The 15,008-nt window shown below is 47.1% G+C and overlaps 1 protein-coding gene across 2 annotated transcripts in view; it reads left to right on the top strand.

Annotated features, from left to right (window-relative positions):
* Positions 1-15,008, top strand: part of LOC144146777 (monocarboxylate transporter 6-like) — a 60,663-nt gene that overhangs the window by 18,228 nt on the left and 27,427 nt on the right. Inside the window, exons 1-2 of one of the 2 annotated variants that reach the window (XM_077678706.1) lie at positions 664-1,034; positions 9,185-9,389. In XM_077678706.1, coding sequence (XP_077534832.1) covers positions 873-1,034; positions 9,185-9,389 — 367 coding nt within the window. In that variant the 5' untranslated portion in view covers positions 664-872. Of the gene's footprint in view, positions 1-663; positions 1,035-9,184; positions 9,390-15,008 lie in introns of those variants that run through there. The other variant, XM_077678705.1, reaches the window with a different exon arrangement.

Below are 15,008 nucleotides of genomic sequence, written 5' to 3'. Positions count from 1 at the left end.
CTTTCACGACACTATTCAGTCAATACACGCTTCACTGAAAACGCGTGTCTCAATGAAAATAGAGAAGAGAGGTGAAGAAGGGGAGAGGACACGGGTAAGGTCGAAAGAGGCACCAGTCACAATAGTAGGAATAGCAGTTGCAGCAAGGTTGATTGATTTTGGGGGTTTTGCGGGGCTATGATGTGCGCCATAGTGGACGGCTCAGGATTAATTTCAGCCTCTTGGGGATCTTTAACTTGCGCCAAAATCTTGGCTGACGGGTGTTTTCGCTTGTTTCCTTCATCACAAAAGCGACCGCACCGGCCGATATCCAACCCGCGACCGCGTGGGAAACAGCACGTCGGCTTAGCCGCTCTACCACCGTAACAGATAGATGTCTTAAGGCTTTCCATATTGTAGAATAAACTACGCAACGATGCTTTAAGGTGTACTTCGCACTGTGCACTTTTTCACTTCTTGGTGCCTAACCCATAAGTGCACAGGATAATACCAAATCTATAATGGAAAAATAAACATACTTTGACATACAAGAAAAACTTCGATAATGATTATATCACACTGATGTCTATCTGCTCTGCGCGCTTTTTTTTTTGTTTTGTTTTGATAGCCCGCGCTCCAAAATGACGCGTTTCCGCAAGCTTGTCTATCTTTGGCGTCATACGTTGCACATAGAACCTGTCCTCACTGTTGCCCTTCGTCGCAATCAGAAGTTTTGTATTTTGCTGTTTAAACGCTTCCTTCATTCGGCACATATCGCCCCAGCTGCGCGCACTTTGAACGGACTACATCGCTGCAGTGCGGCAGCTACGCCGAGTGCAGAGACCACGCAGTTGTCCTTGTCTGCGGGTTTACATCCAGACTGATTTTATGAAATGCCACAAAACAGAAGCCTTGAACACAGCACGAGCGGGACAGCATCTGCATATTCGTACTGGGGCAGACAACCACGTGTTATTTGGGTGCTGCTATTTTCGACAGTTAGGCAAGAAAACATTCCTGCGTGGAACATGGTCGACCCGGAAAAAGGCAGAAATGTAAGTACGCGCATGTGTTTTCGAGCATCGCATCCGCTTAGCTCTGAGCTGAAAACTAAACAAGAATTTTTGAACTAGTTCTTTTTTTTTTGTTCTAACATAGGTATTCAGTCTGCTTGTTTTTCTGTTGCATACTTTTTTTGCTGCTTCAATGCTGTTATCAAATTCCTCGCGCTACTGCCTGGTAACACAGTAAACAAATAGCAAATAACAAAGGCAGTCCGTGGTGGCCTCGTAAATTTTCGCGGAACTATTACCCGCCAGTTGATGATGGTACATTTCTTCGCCCGCCGATGGTGGCTCATTGGCTAAAGCGTTGGGCTGCTGAGCAAAAGGACGCGGTTCCATTCCCAGCCGCGGCGGCCGCTTTACCGATGGAGCCTGAAAACGAAAACATCCGTGTGTTCGGGATTTCGGCGCACGTTGGAGATCCCCAGGTGGTCAAAATTAATCCGCAGACCTCCACTACAGTGTCCCTCAGAACTTAAGTAGTTTCGGCGCGGTAAAGCCTATAACCAATCAATCAATAGTGCATTTTTTCCACTCCGATCCGGTGGCAGACAAATAATGTGAGTGTATATCTATTCGGCGGCATCTCATACACCGAAACGATTCTGGTTATACGCACTTCTCATGTGTACACCAGATTCTTCCATTTCCCTCATAGATGTCGGATCTTTCTAACCTACTTTCTGTCTCGGTTATATAAAAAGAATATGTAGCATAAACCTATGTACCGGGTGGTGCAGTCGCACAGTGGATCCTGTAATTTGTAGGTGGGTTTCAACCTGATGTGAAAAACGGCAGAGCGTTCAGGACGGTAACCGTGATGCCCATCGATTACAATTAGGGATGGTTATCCATTCGATTCCCCGACTACGAAACCACTACTACTTCGTGACTCGACAAAGTTTCGTACTGCTACTGCGAACGTCACGTTCGCGCTACAACTGCGCGATAGCTTCTGCCGGATTAGCCTTGAATAAGAATTCTTTTTATTGGCCCACAAATTCACGCTTGCTTTTCGACATTGCAATCCCTTCAAACCATGAACAACGAGAAAATGAGAAGTTATGCAAACCATCGTGACAATTCACGAAAAGAAAAATTGAAAAATGATCCCACTGGAAATCCTGAAATAGAAGAGTTTTATTATGGCGAACTAAAAGAGACCATAAAAACTTGATCGAAATATCAAAAATTCGTCTTAAGCTGAGGTATTTTACATTTTCCCTGTCACAAAAAAGCCATACTCTTGTCTTAACAACGAAATATGTCACAACCTAACTAGTCATTACACACGGCACATTCGCAATGGCGTTATTTCTAAAAAAAAAAAAAAAAAAAAACAGCGGACGGCAGATCCTCATCTTGCACTGCCGGCCCCATATTTAGTAATATCACGGGAGCGACAACCACTCACTGAGCAAGCTTCTCAGGAGGGTGCAGACTACCGAAAGGAACGATACTTTCGTCGCATGCGCAGAACGATCGCTGCATGCCAGCGTCGTCTGTTAGGCAGTTTCTGCAAGCACGAGAAACCCCCTTCCGCTGTTAATCGGCCGCCTCCGTTCATCGCAGGGCGGTGACTGCAATTTCGCGTTCGCTTTGATCAGTGCCTTTTTTATTGTGGGGAAACAGGTATTGGCTTTCATTGCGGTGATAGAGAGTCCGAGAATACTGGTTTGTCCGTGTGCGCACGTGCCTGCCCCTGCGACTACTAAAATGAGGTCAAAAGGAAGGCACGTGCACTGCCTTCGAGTTCTACGTTATGGGAATTTGCACGCATTCTTGCTGTCACCGTTAATGAAATCAGCGGCATGATCTACAGCGGAAGGGTATTCATCATGTTTCGAGGAACAGACGGCGCTAGCTCCGGAGCGAATAGTGTGCACGCAGGCCTACCCCCATTATTTTGTTGTTGTTTTTTCCATCGTAATAAATCCCTAAGGGTATCGCTCCCTCGATGTCATTAAACAATTAGAGAGTCATCCTGTTTTTCAAAAGTGGGTTGGCAGCGAGTCTGGCGCAAATAAACAGCGTTCAGCAACTAAATACAATGTACAGATCAACAGCGTTCTACATCGCGAAGTATCTTGAACTAACTAGCCCCTAGAGCTTTGCTGCAACCGTTTTTAGAAGTTCCCGTGCAGGAGATGGCAGGCGACCACCGCTGCAACGACACTGCTTGTGAGGTGTCGGGCTGCTCGTTGTGTACTATTTGTCTCCCATTCCTTCTTTGTGCTACACCTGATTACGTGGACACCCGCAGGCAGCGTCCACGTAATTGGCGGCTCTCTGGGCACGTGTTCGTAGCGAGGTCTTGATGCGTTCGTGTTTGAGTTGGTCGCGTGTTCTTTTCCTCACAGTCCAATCGGGAGGCGGTCATTAACCCTGCGCGGCGCATGAGAGGCGGAATCAGGTTCCTTTTCTCTGGGGCTCGCTTTTTTATTTGGTTTTCGTGCTGTCCGGGGCATTTGGGCGGCGTTTTTGATTGATTGATTGTGGGGTTTAACGCGCCGACGCAACGCAGGCGATGAGGCGCGCCGTAGTGGAGGGCTCCGGATTAATTTTGACCACCTGGGGATCTTTATCGTGCGCCGAAATCTCGTACACACGGGCGTTTTTGCTTTTCGCCTCCATCAGAAAAGCGGCCGCCGCGGCCGGGAATCGAACCCGCGACCTCGTGCTCAGCAGCGCAATGCCTTAGCCACTGAGCCATCGCGGTGGGTGGCGGCGTTATCGCGTTCTTTCTGTTGTGTTGTCTGGGTTTTAGGTCGCTTCTCCCTATTTTCTGTGCACGTCGCGACGAAAATTTTCGAACAACGCGAGGATAACAGCTTCGCTGCATCAATGGCCCGGCTGTATACTCAGCAAGGACGTGCTACATGAAGGCCTCCCAGGTGCCATAGGGCAATGTCACCGGAAGTTAAACGCGGTATTGCGACATCCAAAATGAGGCGATCGATTAGAAAATTATGTTAGCAAAAAATTATCTTACGATAAGTGACAAGGACCAAGAGCTGCGGCTGCACCATAGTGCGGATATGGCACTGGGAAAACACTGTTAAAACAGATGAAGTGTTAAAAACAACAGAGTAGAGAACCGCAAGCGAGATTAATTAGGAACAGTGGTGTTTGCTTGTGTGCGTACAGCTGCGCACAAGCTTAAAAAGATGGCGCAGAAATTTGGCCAGGGAGCATTATTCCCTACAACCTGTAAAAAACGGCTACGTAATGTGGAAATGACGAGAGACACGTGACACTACTAACAGGGACAGCGGCGTAAGTCACGTGTTATGCACCCACACGTAAAAGGACGCCCGTTTGGATAAAATCAAGGTAACTCAATTTCTAGACATAGACACGCATGCGCGAAACGTCAGGCCCTGGGAACAGGGGAGGGGGAGAGGGGGTGCGCAGCCTTCCGTTCTACTTGATACAAGGCTGCTCCCGCCCCGATTTAAAACAAACGGAACGAGTTATCAGAGAGCGGGAAAACTGAAAATAAAGGAAAGCGCTAGCAGTATTTGCAATGACGAAAGCGCAGCCTGAGAGGTGCGGCAGTATGCTATATGTGTCATTGTCAATGACAAAGCGCTTATCTCATCAAGGACCGCCAATGAGCACGCACCCGCACAAACCGCACATATTTCCTACGCGCTATGTTAATCTGTTTTTTTTTGTTTCCTGCTAATGGACGTCACTATCTGCTTACATATATGTTCTGTTGCTCTAAAACTCTGAAATCGATAGGTGAAGGAAATAAAAATCACCGAATTATATTCAATGAAGCAACGGTAGTCTGATGATTAAGTCAACCAGCCAACTGTCTCATTGCTAACGACAGAGATATTCGCGAAGCACATCCCATTCGGATGCACACGCAGACATTGCACAAATTCCCAACGATTACGTCGATCTGCTTATTTCGTTCTTCCTGTAGACCGAAGTACTTAAAGGGACACTGAAGTGAATTTGTCAAGCTCCCGTTTTTGCTTGCACTGCGTAGACTGGCTCAAATTAGCACACTTTTCATCGTTTATCCGGTTGACAAATCGGTAATTATTTTACAAAGCGCGAAAGAAGAAAGACTACCATGCGCGGTTTGCGGCGGCCGCACCAACTAAGGCTGTGACGTTGGGAGGAGGGGCGCCGTGATTGGACGATGCCCAAGGTTAGCAATCAAACAAGTTTCGGTTTCGGTTCTGTAAAACATAACCAATGGCGTTGTTGGATGGGCATTCTCAATATCTCAGTAATCATCGTACCGCGCTTCTGCCATGTTGTCGGCTGTAAAATGCACAAGATAAGCCTCCCAGGACGGCTTGTAGTCGTAGCATTCACTAGCCGAGACCTACGCAGTGCATGAACGCCCTCCGCGTACCCGCAGACGCCCAAATGTCATGCGCTTTTCCCCCATATTTGGAGCTTGCCTCCCTCATGCCTGTATCGTAAAAAGCGTGTTCGCACCAGGCCAAGGGTCTGTTCATTCTGGCCTGTGCCCACTGCCTGCAAGCAGTCGGTGCTTATGGCAACAGCACGACAACGAGAACTCGCTAGCGCGCCAGTGCCAGCCTGCGCGCGTTTTGTGAACTAGTTCGTGTAGCCATGAACGTTGCGGCCCAAAAAAAGGTGAACTCAATATATAAAACATCGGCGGAAAACAAAAAAGTTAACTTACAAAAAAAAAGCACGTACCCGCGGGGATTCGAACTCGTGACTTGCAAAACACTTGCGCTGACATACCCAGCGCCCCAGACCACTGAGCCACGGAGCGGGATGCGAAAGGCAAGCTAATATAGAGTATATATTGTACAGCCAGTTTACACTTTTATTTAGTTTTGGCATTTCAAGCAGCTTAGGTGACTATTTGTTGTACTACGCTCGTGCAGTAAGCGTCGCCCGAGTTTCCACAGTAGCTCACGTCTAGCAATTGCATTTCGTAGACGGAAAAGCGTTCGCAGATGCGTAGTCGTGCTGCTGACCGCTGTGCTTGTTCGCCCAGCGCAAAAAAGTGCTTCCCGCGCCCTAGTTTTACGCGGTACGGTAAAAATATCAGTTGATTTTATTTCCTATGTACCTATATTGACTTCGCTGACTCTTCTCCCGCCTTCAAGAGGCCTTATATTTTCCTACTGGCGTACCAGTCAGCGAAGCGTCGCATGTGCGCTTGTGCAGCGCTTTTGTGAAGCGACCTTGACTTGGAGCTAGATACAGTGTACAAACAAATCAAGTAAAGAAAGGCACATTCTTCCATTCACAAACGTGTCCTGGCTTCGTTTCAACTAAGTGAACGAATTGCGACCCAGCTATTTTTTTTAACCTCCTTGATTGCGACGACCCGCCGGCGGCCGGCGGACGAAACGCTGGGCCGACTGACTCTGTCTGAAGGCCGGGGAGCCGTGCGATAGCGCAGCCAATTGCCAGCTCATCCCCTCCTGACGTCACACGAAAACGCCACAGAAAATGGGCGAGCATAAAGAGAGGAGGACAGCATTTTCGAATTTGTTTTTCTACTAAATAAAATCGCGTAAACGCGCCTAGAGTGGTCGAAACATGGCCTGGGGACTCCGGACTACAATTTGCGCTAGTAATCCCGCAATGTTTACATATCACTTCAGTGTCCCTTTAATGGCTTACACATACGTTTTTGCGTTGTAACATTACTTGTAACAAATATTCAAAGTTCGTGCTCCGTGTTTGCTCGTCTTTTTAAACCACTGCCCTCTGTAACATTAAGCGCTCAAAATGGAAATTCTCAGCTCTTAGCACCGAATTCTGGGTCCCTCGGCAGGCTTGAAAAAGTGCATAGGAGCAAAACAGGGCTTGAGCAATTCGGAATCCGAAACAAATTGATGTCGGTATATACAAAACAGCACTACGCCACGGGTCAGCATTCTGTGTTGAGGGTCTTGAGTGCTTGCTTTTGAAGAAATGTGTGCCCGTTCTAGTCGAGGCAGCAACATTTCCGCTAATTAACATTAAGGGTGCGGTGTTGTATATGCAAAAATGGACGAGTGATACATCCGAAGCGAAGATCCCGTTATAATTGCCCAGGTGGGGATGTAGGTTGAAGTAATGACGGATAAATATAAATATGTTTACGCAACGCACGGACGAGATTCCGTTTCCTTATTGTCATAAGACTAACATTTCCTGTGCGCACCCAACACCACCTACTGCTTCGTTTGAAAGACTCCTTCCAATCTTCTATGCAGCTGCTAAAAACGCTCCGGCGTCTTGCCTCAGTAGCCAGGAGAAGAGTTGTAGGTTTTGGAATAAACGCCCAAAATTCAAAGCCCTAGCAATGGCGATATTTTTATCAGCAAGGCTGTTTAAGCTTCAGTTTCGTCCGCGCCTGGCGTCGCTGAAAGCTCGGCGCAGCAAAGTGGAATGAAGCAAAATGCTAGGCCAAGAAGTGCGAGGGAAAGCGAAGTGGAGTCAACGAGCTGACGATCAGGTGTGGGGAGTGCGCGCCTTGAGAAATAGGCGCTTTCCGGGGTCGCACTCGAAACTGAGATCCTTTCGTTTGAAACAGGCGTCTACCCGACTGCGCTGTAGCTATCATAGCATTCTGGACGCTCAGCATTTTCTTCGGGTTCGTGAGGAAGGCGTTGGCTTTGTGCTTTAGCTGAGTTGAAGTAGACAGACGTTCGGGCGGGGAGGCCTGTCTCGGGGATTTGAGGTGCCTATTGATGACGTAAGCTCTCACATGCAGGGGTTTTCCTGGTTGAGAGAGACGGCCTGCGCTTGGCGGCATCAGTGTCTGATCTACCGATAAGATGGGCAGACTTAAGAAAGAGCTCATTTAAACTTAGGGAACACCACCAAATTCGCTGTTTCCTCAGTCTTCGATTCTCAATTGCGAAGGCGGATGAATTTTGTTCGAAGATCTGTGATTTTTTTTATTGGAGAATGTTTCTTTAGCTTAATTGTGAGCCTACGTTTTGTAAATAATTTTTTTTATATTCTTTAAGCAGGTTTTGAGATGGGGGTGGCCTATCATCGGGTTTAATTAACGTTTGTTATCTTACCTAAAGTTTCTGGCTTGTACACATATTTGAAGGGAATATCGTATTGGTGGATGGTCATGGCGGAGGCCGGTATGCTACTGCGTAGTTAAGCTCTGTGTAACAGGAAAGGGTCTAGAACTGTACACAAAATTCCTCCCTACTTGAAGGTGCCCTCTTAATTCAGGAATATTACCCGGTATGTTTTTATACCTCCCAAAAGTATTGCTACAAAATATGTCGGGATGCACTTACTGGTTTCACAATTCTTTAAAGTAGCAATTACCTGGGGGATGCCCGTAATTTCTATCATTGGTGATGGCAGATGCAGGACAGAAGCTCTAGGGTCTGTTCTTGCGGACCCTCTAAGAGGATTACATAAATAACCGGGCATAGAACTGGGCCTCAACACCGGTACTCTTTTGCGCGACTTTATGTCCAAGTTTTGATGTAGCTTAGTCGAAGTCGCACATGTACTTTACTTAACCTTTGCTTGGATACCCAACCTTCCCACTACCTGGCTGGAGGTGACCGGGAGCTCCTCGCCCGAGCTACAGCTCCTGACCGCCACTAGGGCTCAGGATTACCTGGCGCGCCTCCCTCACATGAGGAACACTCGCTAGGACAGAGCCTCGTCAGAAATAAAGTTATTCCCTCTCTCTCTCTCGCTCTCTCTCTTTGCTTGGATTCATATATGTGCGTTTCAGGGGAATTCGGGGAAAATGCATTATTTGCGTCCGTATTTTCATTATTTATGATTGATTTTGGTGAACTTTAGGCGCACATGCGGGGTGAAGAGACAAGGAAAAACACAGTAGGTGTACCGAAAAGGGTACGCGAGTAGGCAGGTATAAATGACGAGCAATCTGATCTGACGTGAGAGCAAAGCAGAACTGACGGTATAGGAAAGGCAACTGAGCTACAACAAACCGTATCCTTTGAAAGTAGAGGGTAAGTCCTGCTTGTTAGGGTGCCTGATAGACTGTTCCTGCCATTGCTGGATCGCGAACGTCCCGATTAGTCGACATCTCCGGCTGCTTAAGGCTGCAGCTTCAGTAGCCGCGGTTTTACTTACCTTGAAAATGCAGGGCTTGGTTGCACTGTCCCGAATAAGTCTGTACTCTCTTTGCCATGCAGCCCAATGCGACGCATGCCGAAGCACCCGACGGTGCAGGCGAAGAGTGGCACGTGACCGTTGTTGCCGCTGCGGCCTATTTCTTCGGCTCGGCATCCATCCGGTCATCGGGCGTCATCTACGTGAGCATCATCAATGAACTTGGCGTGAATCGGGCGTCGGCTGCATGGCCGGACACCCTAATCGATGCCACCAGTGAAATGGCCGGTAAGAAAATGCCTGCACGCCTCGACGTAACGAAGTACCGATAGCCTACACCGCCTAACTCTAAAAACACAGCGTCAACATTCTACAGCCTGAAATCTCGAAGTGTCGCATCCGCAGGCAATGAACACATCTTGCAGCTGACATGTTTGTATTGAGCAGAACTGCGCAGCTGGGACTTCGTTCGTACGAACTCTGCTTTTGCTTTCTATACGCGAGGTATATTGTCCCGGCCAAATAGCCCCAATTCGGGGAAGTCTAACATAAAAAGGTCAGTCAGCCAAGCAGTTCATACTCAAAAATATGCGCGATGTAGCGAAAACTATTCCGGAGCTGCATTTTCTGTTACTTGTGCTTTCAAGACCACGTGTTGACTGGACGCGTTTAGGCCTAAAGTAGAATAATGTTGAAAAGACACGAGTGGTGGTTGTACAGCAGCCGAACTCGTAAAGCATTCATTATCTTTGTTCTCTCTCTACTCCCTTCGTGATAAACATTCTCGCATCAAATGTGTGGCTTTTCCGAAAGCCTTTCGATGAAGCGACCAACAAGTATACATAGACAAGCGCGTTACTAACATATACCAGTTTCATGCACGTCGACATATTACATTACATCTCAAAGGGAAACAACCCAAGAGGGGGAATACTCTGCGAATGGGAGAATTTCATATGCACCTGAAATGAGCCATACAGCAACGACCGAAATCTGGGCGGTTTTCTCGAAAACGTTACTATTCAAGAAAACAAAATTGTCCTTTCTTGTGATTTGAGTCTAGTACTGCAGCTTATCTACAACATTCACACCACTTCATAGGCACCACGAGGCTATTGTTTTAGGGGGATCGAAGCCCCTCAGGGGCTGGGGCTGTTGGCGTCTCCTGTCGTCGTCGAATGTATTCACGGTACTAATCATCGTAATTATCGTCTAATGTAGTCACGGTACTAAACACCGGGAAATTCATTTACGCCTGGTGCTAGATCGTAACTCGTACTAAAAGAACTCGGGGACACTCGCCCGCGTTAGAGAGCTTCGTGCTTCAGAAAAGCTGTATTCCTCTATACCTGACGGTTTCATCAACGTTGGCATAAAACGCCAAGGCGCCAAGAATACACTTACACACTGCATGCTTTGCCCCTTCCCAGGGTTCACGTTAGTGGAGGTGGCCCGAGATTTTTTTGTAGAACCATGGGGGAAGTTATCAGGAACTAGAAAAGAGCGACAAGTTTAATCGATCAGTTTATCGGGAACCCCCTTTGGAGAGTAACATTCTACGCAGAGAAATTTGATATCCACTTCAAATGCACTAAATTCTCTGGAGCGATATGGCTGCACTTAGGGTTTATTATTGCGGAGCCCTCCAAAACAGCGCGTCTCATTGCCTGTGTAGCGTCGGCGACCCGATAATTCATTACCAACCAGCTGGTTACCGCGAACATATCCAGCGACGTTTGCTCGCGTGTCCGCTCCTTTACGCTCACGTCCTATCGGCTGAACAGTGCCCGCGTTCCATTAATAAAGCACACGGTTGTTCACAACAAAGCCGCACTGCCGAAATGAAGCGGGAATTGTTTGTCTGCATAAAGATGAGACGAACCCTCCTATTTTTCCGCGATGTCATGCATGCAAAAAACCGTTCTTCCTGGGTAGAACATGCAGCATTCCGAGTGGTTGTCGTTATAGTCAACGGCTGGATTCAGCAGTGAAAGGTCTGACTTTAACTTTTTTCTAGTTTACACAAGTAGTACAGAGACAAACGAGCCATGTGGGCTAGGAGGGTTTCCAAGAAAAAAAAAATACAGTTATCAAGCCCATTATAGGAAGGTCGCACATATGATCGAAACTTTGACAAAACAAGTGAACCAAGATATCGCCATAAGTGGTGCTTCCATAACTGCTGAATGACATTCTTAATGCAGCGACGAAGCGCATGTTCAAACCTCCTGCCTAATTCCCAGCTGAAAACCACAAGTGGTAAAGGCGTTACAAAAAGCCTAGCTTTGTACAGATTAGACGGAGTTTTGATTGGTGTTAATTGCATTCAAGGCGGTATTTAGATTCGAGGGGTCACCCGCTGCGGTGTCTCAGCAGCTAAGGCGTTGCGCTGGTGAGCAATAGGTCGCGGGTTCGATTCCCGGACGCGGCGGCCGCTTTTTTTATGGAGGCGAAAAGCAAAAACGCCCGTGTGTTCGGGATTACGGCGCACGTTAAAGATCCCCAGGTGGTCAAAATTAATCCGGAGCCCTCCACTACGGGGCGCCTCACTCGCCTGCGTTGCGTCGGCGCGTTAAACCCTACAATCAGTCAATCAGGATCCGAGGGGTCGCTGTTTGCGTTTATGCTAAATTTCAATGAGTTGGTGAAAGAGCTAAGATTTAGTCTGATTATTTTAAGCACAAGTAAGAAATGGCACACGGAGCTGAAAATCCGATGTCCGGCGTCTGTAGCCGAGAAGCGGGCTCATAAAACAGGTGACGGAGTGAAAAAGCATAAACTCACTAATTCAGTTGAAAGATATTTAAGTTTTAAGACGGTCTGGGTAAGGAAAACTCAGGAATGCTTGCACTCATTCGCAAGACTTTTGTGGGGAAGCTGTTTGGGGTGGGCATTGCCGGACACGTATTTAAGTTTCAGTATCATTGTTCATTTGCATAGTTGTGGAACCAGTAATCCTTGCCATATGCATCGAAGAGGTCGTTGTCTTCTTCGCAGTAAATGGTGAATGCAAAGTCATCCTCAGAATTGTAGACTTCCACCGGCTCAACTGGCCAAGTTTGCATTAAGTCGCGCAAGGCTTGAATCATAGCTAAGCTGCAAAATGTTGTATACGGGAGCTATCAAGGACACATCACAAGGCATTTGTACAAGTTTCGAACTGTTTGTTTCACATTCCGTCGCTGCTTTGCACTGTCCTATAGTAGTAGTCGTGGTCATATGCATCGATATCGTCGTGTTCCTCATGTCAAGCATTACATGCGGTGCAGCGCTTAACGAGAGTGTTTAGTTGTTTTTTTCTCGTTTGATTCTTTGCTAAAGCCCCTCCGCGTGCCTGAAATGCTCGGCGGTCGCCGCGAGGCACGCGCTCAAGAGCGCTGGCATTTTTTGGTATTTTTTTCTGCACCACCGAACTTGCTTCTTGTACAAATACAACAGCTCCGCTGTTAACAAACCAGCGACTCCAGATTGCGAGTCGACTACGCTTGATTATGGTGATGACGACGGCGATCATGGTAGTTATATAATACTTCGGTATTGCTCATACCAGATCAGATGATTGGAAACTCATCAATGGTTAGGAAAAATGCTTTTTTTTTCGAGTTCAGGGCACTACGTAGGGATAATATAAAAAGAATAAAAATATTTAGAAAACAATAGAAAACTAAACAAATTAGAGTAATGGGTGAATAGACATGCATTCAACACGTTTTGAGGGCTCACGAAGCCGACTAGAGCGGGGGCCTCTCCGATTATTTAATCCAAATCGGGAGAGAAAAACAAGCATCTAGGGGCTGGAACATGGGGGACGGCTTTAGCATTGATTGGTTAGATTGATAAGCGTCCCGGTGCTGGCAAGTATGCCTGACTCCGCAATCTGTTCGCCTGCTGTGGCAGGAAGCCGTATGCGCCGTCTTCCCAGAATTTTTCTTTCCAACGGAAATTGCCGCGGTTATGCGTAGCTGAAAGAGAATGGTTAAACAGGTGCGCGCTGTGTTTTCAATTTCGGATCACCGCGGTGAAGCGGCGCCAACACAATGTTAGAAAAAAGAAACAGCGAATACTGAGTCAACGCCCCAAGCGGCCCGGGTAGAACGGATTCTCACTCGCTCGCGGTTTTACTCTTTTTTTTTTGTTTTTCTTTGTGTGTCCACATCTATCATCATCATTTACGGCGGCTATGACATCGCATTTCCCGCTTGAGAAAATTTTAAAAGAATTAGTTAAATAAAACAGAACGTAAGTTGGGAGAGCGAACAGCGTCATTCCAGCTGACATATGGTATTTTTCCATGAAGCTCAGGAAAGAAGAGCAAACATCCCGCTGGCGAAACGCTGTTCCGGTCGTTATTGCGAGCTTCACTAGTAAAAAGGTCTGTCGCCATCGGGGGAAAGAGGGAAGCAGAATTCCGTCCATATGCTGGTCTTTTTGAAGAAGGATTAATTATAGACCATGTAGGCCACATCTAAATTGCCCGTACTCGTTTTTTTTTTTTTTTGGTGGAATAATTGATACTGTCACTGACGGTGTTGAGAGGCCCGAATGCGTCCGCATTGATAGGTAAATACCCCCCTTCCCTTCTTCAAAGTGCCAGTCAAGGCGCTAATGTGTGAGGATTGAAAATCGCGCGCGCGAAAAGTAGTGCTCGACAGACTTTTTCACGATACAATATTTGTGTGAAGCTGTTTGTGCAAAGTTGTTTGCGCCATACTGGCCTGTAATGGTGCCTGTTGAACTCTGTAACAAGACAGTACAGAATAGATCATCATCATCATCATCCTGTCTACGCCCACTCAACGGTGCAGGCCTCTCCTATAGAGCTTCAATTATGCAGGTCCTGTGCTAACCGCGGCCAATTTATCTCCGCAAACATGTTGGTACCATGTCCCCATCTAACCTTCTGCCGCCCCCTGTTACGCTTGCCTTCTCTAGGGATACATTCGGTTACCCTTAATTACCGACGCTTACCTTGCTTTCGTATTACATGCCCTGCACAAACTCGTTTCTTCTTTTTAATTTCTATAATATATCCCTAAAACGCGTTTGTTCTCTGACCCACTCCACTTTCTTCTTGTCCCTTAACGTTACACCTATCTTCTTCCGTTCCATTCCTCTTTGAGTCGTCCTCAATTCAAGTTGAACCGTTTTAGTGTGCCTCCAAGTTTCTCCTCCATAGGTCTGTATTGGTAACAAGCAGCTGTTTTCGACTTTCCTCTTCGGTAACACTGGTTGGCTCCCATTCATTATCTCAGAATGCCTACCGAATGCACTGCCCCCATTATAATACTTCTAATTACCTCTGACTCATGGTTGGGATGCTACGTGAGCGCACGGTTCTTGAAACTGTTGTCCATTGCTCTATTTAGGTGTGTATATATATGTGGGCCTACTGAATAAGCTGCGGCCTTCAACGTGGAAAACGTCGGCAACACGTGCACCCAGCTTACCGTAAAGTTAATTTTGCGCTCCTTGGCAGGTCGTTAACATTAGGGTAACTATATATCAGAGTTACTCACTATATACCAGTTGCGAAACTCCCCATAGGCCGCATGAGTCAAAAACTGGTACGTGGTTGCCCCCCGTCGCAGGCGTGCGAACAGGGACAAGAAGGGAGTCGGTTGACTGACCTGTCATCTGTCGACAGGACGTTGAAGTAGTACTCAAAGGCCTGCCGCTGCTGTTGTAAGCTGTAAGAGAACAAACGTGAAAACGTAGGTAATTCTACTACCTGGTCTGCTGGGAGTCGCGCCAATATACTTGCCCTACACCTCTAACGAAGCAGGGGCGCTCGTGCCGCTCGGATTCTGAAGCCCAGGTTCGCAACTGGGGTATATTAAAGAACTCGGGCCATATCTTTGGGCTAAACATAGGCATAACCACTACCCACTTAAAGGGATCGGGCCGGTA

Source organism: Haemaphysalis longicornis, unplaced genomic scaffold, assembly GCF_048455015.1.
Source record: "Haemaphysalis longicornis isolate Haplotype H1 unplaced genomic scaffold, Haemaphysalis longicornis Haplotype H1 scaffold_7, whole genome shotgun sequence".
Classification (NCBI taxonomy): Eukaryota; Metazoa; Arthropoda; class Arachnida; order Ixodida; family Ixodidae; genus Haemaphysalis; species Haemaphysalis longicornis.
Note: the sequence above shows the minus strand (reverse complement) of the source record. Positions and strands in the feature narration are given on the sequence as shown.